General features: G+C 34.9%; 1 protein-coding gene across 2 annotated transcripts in view; it reads left to right on the top strand.

Annotated features, from left to right (window-relative positions):
• Positions 1-13014, top strand: part of LOC149801132 (nuclear pore complex protein Nup205-like) — a 137819-nt gene that overhangs the window by 49384 nt on the left and 75421 nt on the right. For both annotated transcript variants that reach the window (XM_089955156.1, XM_089955157.1), the window contains exons 13-17: positions 669-865; positions 5874-6056; positions 8866-8913; positions 10388-10597; positions 11650-11832. In XM_089955156.1, the coding sequence (XP_089811282.1) occupies positions 669-865; positions 5874-6056; positions 8866-8913; positions 10388-10597; positions 11650-11832 (821 nt within the window). The remainder of the gene's footprint in view (positions 1-668; positions 866-5873; positions 6057-8865; positions 8914-10387; positions 10598-11649; positions 11833-13014) is intronic.

The following is a 13014-nucleotide window of genomic DNA, read 5'->3' as shown; positions in this document are numbered from 1 at the left end:
TTGATTGTCCAAGTTAAGTGGATATTATACTGTAAAACCCATGTAAGAAAAATATCCAAGAACCAGTAACATTTGATTGTCCAAGTTAGTGAATATTATACTGGGAATTTGATTGTCCAAGTTAGTTGATATTATACTGGGAATTTGATTGTCCAAGTTAAGTGGATATTATACTGGGAATTTGATTGTCCAAGTTAGTGGATATTATACTGGGAATTTGATTGTCCAAGTTAGTGGATATTATACTGTAAAACCCATGTAAGAAAAATATCCAAGAACCAGTAACATTTGATTGTCCAAGTTAGTGGATATTATACTGGGAATTTGATTGTCCAAGTTAGTGGATATTATACTGGGAATTTGATTGTCCAAGTTAGTGGATATTATACTGTAAAACCCATGTAAGAAAAATATCCAAGAACCAGTAACATTTGATTGTCCAAGTTAAGTGGATATTATACTGTAAAACCTGCGAAAGACCAAGCTCCAGAAATAGTAACATTTGAATGTCCAAACAGAATTTCATGAACAACAGGATTATATTTTATTTTTAGATCTGTATTATATGGAATTTACTAAACATATGGGTGTGTTATAAACAGGTTATGCTTTATTACTGAATACCCATGTTGGGCTGGATTTTAATAGAAAATCTACATTTTTTAAAGGTGGATCAGCCAGCACAGTGTCATGGGACCATATATTTTCCTCCCTTGGTCAGTATTACACAAGCCTACGGCGGGAAACACCCTCTTCCCATGATGCATCACATGTATACAGAGCTATGTACTCGCGCATCATCACATCACAAGAGCTGGAGGGACTGCTAGCCATTATTAGCCTGACCAGGACTATTGTCAGTGAGGTCAGTATGAAAGATAGAATCATTCATTGCCATGTTGAGGTTGACAGATTTTAAAACTAGAAGGTAGTTAGATAACTTCATCAGGTTAAAACCCTAAGCAATAAAATTTCCATTGTTCCTAGTAATGAGTTAGTAGTTTTTCTCATTTGTGAAATATTTGTATAGTAAAGAGAACATGTAGATCAAATCATAAGATATGGCAGAAGGTATGATAGAAATATTAGTAGTTGTAGTAAGTTGGGCCACTAAGTTGCTCTCAGGCTACCTGAATTCAAGATATATTATCCCGAATCCTTTATTCATGATATGGTAGCCCAAATCCTAAATTCAGGATATGGTAGCCCAAGTCCTGAATTCAAGATATATTAGCCCAGATCCTTAATTCAAGATATGGTAGCCCAAATCTTAAATTCAGGATATGGTAGACCAGATCCAGCATTCAGGTATGCCCTTATTTACCATTATTTAAATAATAACAGAGGCAGTCATAGTAGTTTATAACAGTTTAGTAAGTGTTGGGACACAGAGAATGCATTATTTTTATACATGCGTATACCTCTTAGCCATAAAAAAATAATCTTAAAATCTTTCAAGTTTAGACATTGGACTGTGGATAAGCCTTCTTCCAGGCCTTTATTTTTTCCTAAATTATTTGACTTGTATGTGAGTATATGATACTCTCTATAGGATCTGTTGTGCTGCATTTCAGTTTGACACTTGACCTGTCTTGTGATTTCAGTCAGGTAAATATCTTATTACATGTCATAGGAAATTCATTGATGTAATTGTCAGATGCAAATTTATTAGCATTATCATTCTCTTTAGAGTTACTTCAATGTGCTGCTTGATTAATTTCACTTGTGTATGCTTTTCTTTTGCTTCCTATGGTTACATTTGTCACTGTAATGGACATGGGATGCAAACAGTGATTTTGAAGGTGGAAAGCTTGCTGTATCAAAAAACTGTGCCAATCCTGGCCATCATGTGCTCTACACCAGAGCTGCAATGGCCTCACCTATCAGGACAGGGCTTTATCTTTGGGGTCAGTAGCAACTTGGTGCCATAGCCTGTCAAGATCAGAAAATGGAAATATCAGCCCATCCAATACTGGCTACAAAAATCTTCCCCAAGAGAGCTGGACATGAGCATCAGATATTAACCATCTATGGATCACATGGTCTTGACCTTTGCCTTATGCCTTCAACTTGTGGGATCGCTGATGTATTTTCATGGTGTAACCATTCCCAGCTTTATGACACAGTACTTGACAGCCAGACTTGCTGTTCTTAACCCCGGCTCTGACTCAGTTACCTGGTGTACCTTGCACTGGAAAACTGCCTTTTATAACCCAGTAACATTCTCCCTGAAGTACTGTGGATCAGCCCTGGACAGCACCAGCTTTTATCAAGGCCGCACTGATCATCCCCTGTTATCTCAGTGTACCAGCTCAGATGCTTGGTATCATTCTCATTTGGCAGTTTGCAAACTGAACATTGGATTTATCACATGTATCACAGGAGACATTTTTATCACCCTGCTCTTCGTCCACCTCAGATGTGGGAGGTCGTGGGTTTGTACCCCAACTGAATCATATCAAAGGCACATTAAAAACTGTACTAACAGCTGACTTGCTTGGCACTCATCATTAAGAGGTTAGTGTTAGGACTGGTTGGCCTGGTATCAGGATAATGTGAATGGGTGGGACAGGATGCTACATGTCTGCGGTATGATTCCTCACTGCTAGACATCTCTATAAACTGCCACACTGCAGACATCATAGCAATATGACTGAAATCGTTTTAAAGCTACATTAAAAATCTAACACGCACACACACACACACACACACTCACCCTGCTCTTCAGTGTTTGAGGAGTCACACTTGCAAGCTTTTACCTCGCAAGTTCAACTACCAAAAATAATGATCTGCATTAATGCCAGTGTGACATGCCTTCATTTTTAGAAGTCGGCAGGGTAAGGCCCCTTCAGGTGTACTAATTGCACACAAGTATCCTGGAGATGAAGGCCATTGTGAATGCCTTTCAGTCATGGTAGGAGATACTAACTGGAGGCTATTCTTTTCCTATCTAACAACTCTACTGTGACAAGTTACATTAAAGAGCATAGGGAACCAAGTCCCCAGAACTCTGGTTTGAGATTTTTCTTGGCGATGTAATCATTGAGAAATCCATAGGCAGGCCCAGTGTTCTAGTGGACTTACTGTCAGTTGGTTCAGATACATTGGTTTATTCCGTCAGGTCTCCACCCACAGGGTTAAGCAGCATAGATGGACCTATTTGCAACTAGCTGAATGTGAAACTCCCAACCTTTGTCTCTAAAGTACTAAATCAGAAGACTAGGCTGGTTGACTTGGGTAATTGATATTCTTTCTATCAACTGGAACAGTCTTTATGCATACACTTTTCCACTGATCCTGTTGTTTCAATATCTTACAGAAAGCAAGGGATTCATTGTGTCATTTGATCTTGATTTCTCTCCTGAAGTAGGAAAAATAATGGATGAATATTCTATTCATCTTAATTAACAGTGAACATTTCCCAGAATTTTTTTTGTTTTTTCCCATCTGCTTACTGTAACTTGTCGTGACCTAAGTCTAGGGTCTTGTGTCTTAATTATAACTTCTTGGACCTAAGAACATCTTAACTGTAACTTGCCCTTACCTAAGACTGTGGTGTTGTGTCCTAAATAGAATGTGCTGTGGTTTTTGACATGACTGTATAAAACACCTTTTAAACCAATGTCTGGAGCCTCCATGTAACATCTTGCTTACAGAAGATACTTCCTAGTTGTTCCAGCTACAGAAAGCAGAATCAGTGAGGTACATACTTTGTCACCTGAGCTAAACTATCTGCACTTTCACCATGATGGTTGGATTTCACTCATGGTAGCTCCTGCTTTCATTGCTCAGAACAGACACCTGCTTATGGAGGATCAGTCTTTCATTGTGAAGCCACTTTCCATTTTGGAGCCTTTGTTGAAAAGGTTTTTTTACAGGACCCTATATGGTTGTTGTTGTTGTTGTTGTTTTTGTGGGGTTTAATGCCATTTTTCAGCACACAATAGGCTATACATGGCGACCAGTATTAATGGTGGAGGAAGAACTCGGGAAAACCTTGGAAAGAACCACCGACCCACGAGAAGCTACTGGCAAGCTTTCTCACATACCCACATTGGCTGAATCTGAGACTCGAACCTGCGCAGACAGAGGTAAGATGGCAGTGATCCGTAACAGAGAGCGCTTTAGACCACTTGGCCACTCTGGGCCCCCGACCCTATATGGATTTTAACCATTAAAAAAATCCATAAATTTTTGAAAAACTCTTTGAATTTTGCCAATGTATTCATGGAATTTGTTTGAGTGAATATTGTAGTGTCATTTATTATTGTTGGGATCAATTTTCAAGGTTTTGTGAGAAAAAGACATTTTCATAGGTATCTAAATTTGTTGTTTTTGCCTGTCAAAGTTTGCATATTAATAGATATTTAATTTCATGGTCTAACCTCTCAGAATACCCAAAATAAAGAACACAACAGAATAAAACTATGCCAGTGCAAATGGTGGTCACTGGAATGTTTAAAACAATATCACTACATGTGTAAGCACAAAGTAAACCTGACTGGTACAATACTTGCACTGTGTTTTCATCTGAGTTAATAACAACAGTGGAAACTAACACATGCAACAATATTAAAACAATACTACCACCTCAATGAGCACCAATAAAACAGATGTCAGGATTAATCACTTGCACTGTGCTTTCATCTAAGTGTTGAACATTCAAGGTAACCAATGTCACCAAATATGCTAGCTAAATTGAAAGACAGTGGAATCGACTAAGAGTACAAAGACAGTGGAATCGACTAAGAGTACAAAGAAGAATTAAGACCACAACTGGTATGCTAAATAGGTCATGCAGGCCATCAAGATGTTACTGGTGACAGTCAGCGCAATCTATTAGTGAACCATGCAGCATTGTTAATTCACTCTGAATGGATAATTGCATCTCATGTGAAAGATCAGACGGACTTGTCTAATTCAGCAATTTCAGGATTATTTACCTGACAAACATTTGTGTACCATGAGATTTCATTGACACTATGTTGGTACAGTGGCTTTATCATAAAATCAGTGAAGTTTGAGCTTAAATACTCTGTTGTAATAGTGTATATGCATAACATTTCAATAATAATAGTGCCTCATCAAAAATAGTTCTAGTCTATTACTGGCTTCTTATTCTTTTGGCTAATAATAAAATGAAATGTGCTTTCAGGAGGATTCAGATGTATACTTGAATAATTGGAATAAGTAATAACTTTAATTTTCATATATAGTTTTTTTTAAATATTTTTCTTTCATTTTCAGTATTAATTGTTGCTGAAAATACTTCTGCTTTTTCTCATTTCTACCTATCTAACATTGAGTATTGAGTGGAAATTACAGCTATTGGATGATACCTAACTGCTATGTGAGCATTGGAACAATATAAACGCTTTATAATTCATCCTTTTAAGGGTTAAAATAAAACAAATAACACAGTTCATTGAGTGCATACTAAAACGGGGTGGTCTGTTTACATCACATTTTTTATGTGGCCATAACCTTTGGAAGAGTCAATTTGTTTATTAAAGGGTTGATCGGCTTTCCGATTTGGCCTTACTGTAGTCATCTCCCTTGGATTTGTTTGCAGTATCAAAATAAGACTTATCCAGAACTCGGAATGAACATGGCAGATTACGTGTACACAGACCAGTCGTTTTCAGCATGTATGAAATGAATGGTGTTGCACTGTAATTCAGTATGAATTAGGTTTACATTATTTATGCATGAACAAATTCTGGAATTTTAGCTACATTTTGAGACACTGACTTGAAAATTTAATGAGAAACAGATGCAGATATCATTTGCGATGTTGTGTGGAACAAACTGTAGGATAATGCATGTTACAGAAGTAATTAATGGACTGTTACTGCTGGTTCTAATTAAAACAGAGTGAGAGTTGTCGCATAGCCCTATGTGAGAATCAACAGTGGTCAGCAATAGTGGTATTGTTTGGCCTGGTGACATGCAGTGTCCCTGCTCCCATGAAGGCTGAACTGCTCAGGATGTTAGCTGCTCTGGCAAAGACCCCAGAAATTGCCTCCAACCTGTGGCAAACACTTGAAGCCTCACAGGTATACATTGCTATTCTCTTATAAATTGTTTATGCAGATATTTTTGTGAAAGTTAATTTCATGATTTTGTCCAGCTGTGGTTTTAGTTTTGCTTATTCATTTTAATGATTGCAGATATATTGAAATTTTATTATAGTGTAAGTTTTTAATTTTATTAGGACAGTTTTATTTTTTTTACCTTGGCATTTATAATCTTTCTAGTATATGCTAAATTACTTTTGACTACACAAGGCCCAATGCATTACTCATCTTTCTAATGGTTGCTATATTGCTTTTAACTATGCAAGACCCTCATCATTTTAGTGTATGCTAAATTACTTCTGACTTCACAATACCTATTGCAGATATATCAAAATGACATATACATTCAGCATTGTAATTGGATTATGTCATTTAATTAATATGTCAGTCTGTTCCATTAAAAAATAGAACTACTTTATCTAGTTAATATGAGATAATGGCTGGGATTTAAAGGAAGAATATTCTCTGCCTTTTCTCTTTGGAGCTTGCTGGTTTTGTCATGCTATAAAAATTTCATTCAAAGCATGTTGCATGAACAGTTCTTCATATTGGATTCAGCAGTGTATATGTTACTACAATCCATAGAATTGACTGTATTTTATTGCTTTATGGTGCAAGACAGAATATTTTGTGCCCCACAAGACTGTTTGTATTGATACCATAAATGTTTAGAACAAAGACTACTGAAGTATTCTCATTAAAAGAAATAGAGGATTGTTCTGTTGTATTTATATTTTAAAGTTTCATGAATTGTTAAAATGCTGGCCATGTATTGAATCATATAATAAATTTAGACCCTATTTATATTTGGGAACTCTATCTGAGACCACAAGGTTTTAATATTTCTTTCTGTGTGTATCTATAAATAACATCACCAGGTTTGTGAATTCACTTCACATGAACCATAAATTCAGTACATCCTGTTTTTCTACAGGAGGTTCATAATGAATAGCATACAGCTTTAGGAATGTAGAAAATGTTGAACAGGTCTAAATGTAATTCAAGGGTTTATTCTCCCATTTTTCCAATGCACTTTTTTGTTTGTAAATTGCATAGAATGGCTGATTTAATACTGTAGCACTCAATAAGATTTGATTTGCAAGGTGTACAAATGATTTTTTTTCTTCTCAAAACTGTATTACTCTTCAAAGTTTGTATTTTGGTTTGCCTTGAAGACTGTTGTTAATGCTATGCTTTTCAAAAAGGTGTAGGGGGTATTTTTTCTATCTGTCCATCTGTTTGTCAGTAACTGTATCTTCTAAATTGTTGGTGAAAATTCATAAAACTTTATGATGACTATATGGTCTTAATCTAAGTAGTAGAAAGAGTGAAAACCAACAAGTTCATAGAATTCAACAAATAATTTATTTCCTTGAATGCAAAGTGAAATATTTAAAAAGAATTTACGGTATTATGAATTAAATCCAAAATAGTCCAAAAAGTTCTATCACCAGTCCTAATAAATAAAGTTCTAATTAAATTCCAGTGGTGTTTGAGATACGATCCTTGCTGAAGGTGTCAGTTTGCCCATAGTTTGGAAAGTACTGACATACCATTAGCCTGAAGTGTGATGATGTACTAAGTCTTTCAATTAATCACAACAATATAATCTAAGATGTCCTTCTCTGAATTCACTATAATTCCAAATTAATGTTTATGTCCAATAATATTATTTAAGAGAAGTTTTTATTTCCAGTGAAAAAATAAGTTTAATAAATATATTCACCCAAATCAAATACTGAATACAACAGTGAGATTGTTTCTGCTACAAGGTGTTAAGGAAGACTGAGTAATTTCTAGATAAACAAGATTGTAAAGTCCTCTACTTGACCTAGGTCACAATTAACATTTTCTACAATTAACATTATAGAACATTCCAAGTTGTTTACAAGATAAAATCTGTTACTAAAATTATTATAAGGATGTGGTAAACATTAGGTAGGCTAGGTACTTTTATGCGGGAATTCAAATTCCTAGACCCAGACCCAAATAAATATGTTGATAATGATCTGAATATTTAACCCACACTCCAAGAGGAATATTAACTATGTTTTTTTTTGTTTACATAATAAAAACAGCATTAGTGTCTCTCATTAGGAACACAGTGAACTTGATTGTGGACAAGGTCATGTCCAAAATACAATTAAACGTAATTCATAATAATGGAGGAAAATAAGTAACAAAAATAAAAATTAAATATACATAACAGTAGTTATGTTGCCTTTGAGATAAACATCTGCAAGAAGGGGAGTCATCCTTGGCTCCCATCTCTGGTGTCCCTGGAGGTGTCAAAAGTCACATTTTCTAAAATTTCAATTACAGATATTTTCTGACTGATTTTTGTATATGCAGTCATGTAATGAAGATATATCATAAGTGTATGATGGATTTTGGATCCTTTCTCGCTGTCTGGTGTTAGTGGAGTATGGAAGAGGGATTTAAACATGCATTTAGTAGTGTGGAATTTTCAGTGGTTTGCGATTTCATTTCCTCTGGTGTTAAGTTGCATAGATCTTAATAGTTTGAGACCCTCTTTATTTTCTTTAGAATGTTGTAGCAGCTATGTACAACTTGCCAAGAAAAGATTTGTTACTGAGAGTAAAACAAGTATTTACGGCTCTGTTATTAGTTTTACAGAATTAAATTGTATCATAAAAAAGTTAGAATTCAGGTCTGTATTATATTTGTGTATAAACATTTTGTAGTTTTGAGTAGACCTCGTTCTCACCAACATGTTGATGCAAATGAAAAAATACATAGAAAATCAATAGTAGCTTTATATTTACAGATTTTGGTCACAGTTCCAACATCAGGTCAACAGAAAGGAGGAATTAAGGTAAATACACATGTATGCAATGATATGTTAGCATTTAATTGTACATTATTGGTTATATGGTGTAAATTGAAAGTAGTTCTGTAAAGGTACGTTGAAAATTTGAATGCCTGTAATTTTTTAACATTAACTTACTTTTCTCTTCTTATGCTAGATTCTTTGCAGTAGGCTGGGCATAGTTTTTTTGGTTTCAGTTTCATAAGCATAGTGAGGCATAGGTGTTATGTTAAAATACAATACATGCATGTCAGATATGGGGTGGAGGGATACATCAATGCATAGATTCAGGTCAGAACATATGTTCTGCAGAATGTTTGTTATTTAGTTATATAGTATTCTCAAGTTCTTTTGTGTTTGCATCTGCAGCCTGTCCATTTAAATCACACAGAAATTACATGTACTATATTAGGACTATTTGGTCTCGTAATAAGAAATGGAAAAGAGTAAAAACCAAAACAATTTGTAAAATTTGACAAATAATTTATTCTTCTAGAATGCAAATTGAAAATGTAAAAAGAACTTCCTCTATTGCAAATTAAATCACAAATAAACCTAGAATTTCTAATAAATGTCCCAATGAAAAAGTTCTGAATAAACTTGAATTGTTTTCCAAATATTTTCCGATGCTGAAAGTGTTGATGTGCCTGTAGTGGCCTGCAGTCTGTAATGTACTTATGTACCACTGGTTTGAATTGTAATAATGTGTGTCTTTTGATAAATCACAATAATAAAATCCAAGAAGTTCTTGTTTGAATTTGCTATAATTCCAAGTTAATGGCTCTGTCCAAGGATATTATTATTATACATGAGCACTTTGTATTTCCAGTGGATAAATAATTTGAATAAATAAATTCCAGCCCAAACGAAATAATGAACACATCAATAAGACTGATTCTGTTTCTAGATCTTACAGCATGAATTAATAATTTCTAGATACACAAGATTATAAAGCCCACTACTTGACCTAGATTATAAAGCCCATTACTTGATCTTGATTATAAAGCCCACTGCTTGACCAAGGTCACAAGTAGATTTCTCTATAATAAAATGTTACCTAATGGAAACTTCTATTCTAGAAGATTCTGTTACTAAAATTATAATGAAGAACATGGTAACTGCAATGTTGTTGACTCAGACCAAGAAAATATGTTTAATTCTGTTGATAATGATCCAGATATTAGACCCACACTCATGGAGAAAATATTAGCTATGTATTAGTTACTTACCAAATAAAGAAATATTATTGATTCCAGTTAGGTAGACAATTTCGTTTTGGACAAGGTCAGTTAGAAAATACAAGTTTATATAATACATTGCATATAATGAAAGAAAACAATGCAAATAAAATATACATCACACCTGATTCCAGAAAGAAATGCAAAATACATTGTGTGTTCCTCGTTATTTGCATTTAATCAGAAAGGTAACCACATTTCTATTAAGAAAAGTGTGTCATTTTCTATTTTATTTTGGATAGGCGGAACTAGATGAGATAGAATCCAGAAGTGAGGAGTATGTGATAACACGAGCCTTCCTGGAACTGATTGACACACTGACTGACATTCCAATTCCAGCAGCTCTTGGGGCAGGGGTCAGAGCCCCAGGATTTGACCCATATCTGGAGTTTATCAGAGATGATGTTTTTCTTAAGTTTGGTTCAAGGGCATATAAAAATGCAGGTGAAAAGGTGAGCACATCTAGTCTTCAGCTACATGCTCACAAGTCAACATAGACCTGATCTCCTATCACATAGTGCACTGTCAGATTAGGGTTTTTGTTGTTTGTTCTGCTGAATACTATGCTTAGACCCAGTTCTGCCAGTGCATTATGTAATGGCAGATCTGGGTTGACATAGTTTGTGGTTGGATGATCTGTGAGCAATTATACAGGTAAATTGTTAAACGACTTTACAAGACTTTACTGATTTAGGAAGGGCCCCGAGTGGGGGCCGAGTGGTCTAAAGCGCTCCAGATCACTGCCATCTCACCACTGTCTGCATGGGTTTGGTCTCAGGCTCATCTAACATGGGTACATGAGAAAGCCTGCCAGTAGCTTCTCGTGGGTTGGTGGTTAGTCCCTGGGTTTTCCAGGGTTCTTCCTCCACCACTTATACTGGCTGCCATGTATAGCCTATCTTGTGCTGAAAAATGGCATTAAACCCTACAACAACAACAACTGAATTAGGTACCATATCTATGTGCATTTAAGTTGAGTCAAACTGCAAGCAGCAAAGACCCTGGTCTGCTAATGCATAATATATCAACAGATCAGGATCTGTTTTGTTTGTTCAGCTGATTACTCCAAGCAAAATGCACATTATGCAGTGACAGATCTGTGTCTGCAGTTTGCATTTTAACTCAACTTATAATTGAGTGCATATATATGTGTGTGTGTATGTATGTATGTATGTATGTATGTATGTATGTATGTATGTATGTATGTATACACAGTAAATAATATCTACTCTGTCCATGGACATGTAAAAACTTTTAGTTGACAAATCTGAAATAACCATTTTATGCAAGATGTTCAGTGACAAGATTGTTAAATTTTTGAATTATGTTTAACAAAATAACTTTTTTGTTATACATTTGTTACAAAACTTTCTGGACGTATTTTGATGAGTGATAGGTGTGTATAAATGAACAATATTGGAATGCAGTAAAATGCACCAAAATGTAACAAATCATAAAGTCTTGATTTTCCTCATGCATTCAACAATGTCTGCCATTTTTTCAGTGGGAAGTGGCAGTCAGTGCACTGCAGATCATGAAGAAACTGCTTCAGAATCATGAGATTGTGCCAGAAGACTTTGTTGAACAGGTTGTAGAGTTGCAGGGAGTTGGGACGATGCCCATAAACAAACCACCAGGTCACATTCTTATGGTATACATGCTTCGAGACACAGAGCTTTTCAGTCAAGTAAGTGGCACGTACATCTTGTACTCTTGCACTTTCTTTACTTATAAAATCAGAGGTTATTCATCATTTGAATGTGTTGCAATTATCATTGGACAAGTCCTGTGTATATTATGCTGCCATAGTTAATGCAATTTTATAGATTAAATATAAAAATTGTAAACCATTTTTTTTCTTCTGCCTATGGGAGTAATATCAGCAAAATTTATATTTGTTTTGTTTTTAGAATATGATGCATGTTTGGATAACAAAGTTCAGTGTCAGACAAACAGGTTCAGGCAATTGGCCTATTTTATCATCACATATCAAGGGAGGTAACTGAGTCATTAGCTTAAGGCATATATGCCAACCATTACGCTTTTGCTGTAATTATTACTTTCTTTTAACCAATTTAAGTCTTATGCTCACCTGTTTATGATTACACTTTTCTGGTGCATTAAAAAAAAAACAATAATACTACAGCAATAAAAGTTTTGTTTCATTTATATTATCATCTCTTTCATTTTATTTGCCATAAAAATTTGAGAATATTTGAAAACGAAAATGCTTCATTAAGAATAGCCTAAGACTAATTTGTCCATCATTGATCTACATGAACTTTCCTAATTTTCTATTTATAGCTACTGTATATGACCCATTTCCAAGAAAACAGATGGGTTTCTTTAATTTGAAACTTTGCCTCGCGGAGTCATTATACTGATAACCAAGTTAGTTAGCGGACCAGTCTGTACTTTTAGAAAAAATGGCGATAGATATTAAGCAAAATGGGCTTTTACAGTTTGACTGGTGGATGAAAAGCATATGGCTCTTTTTAAACTTCAAAACATATCCATTCAAAAAAAGGACAAATCGACACCATTTTACCTATGAATAGCCAATCGTGTGCTGAAAAATGGCGTTAAACCCCACAACAACAACAACAACAACCTATTTGTAAAGAATGTGAGAGTGATGCAATACAGAATTTGTGGACTTCATGATCATTCGACAAAAGTTAGACTTGTAGACTAGTTAAAGTCAGTGCTTATAGATAATTTGTCAGTACATTTTGTGTTTGTATTCTGGTTCAAATCCACATGGTGTTTGCCTGTTTTGCCAAGTATTTTGACCTGCAGATCTAGTCAAGCATAATTAGTAGTAAAAATATTTCATGCAGTGTACTGTAATTATGGCATATAATATATT

This window comes from Sinohyriopsis cumingii, chromosome 4, assembly GCF_028554795.1.
Source record: "Sinohyriopsis cumingii isolate HCF-2022 chromosome 4, ASM2855479v2, whole genome shotgun sequence".
In the NCBI taxonomy this organism is placed as follows: domain Eukaryota; kingdom Metazoa; phylum Mollusca; class Bivalvia; order Unionida; family Unionidae; genus Sinohyriopsis; species Sinohyriopsis cumingii.
This window is presented reverse-complemented; position numbering and strand designations above follow the sequence as displayed.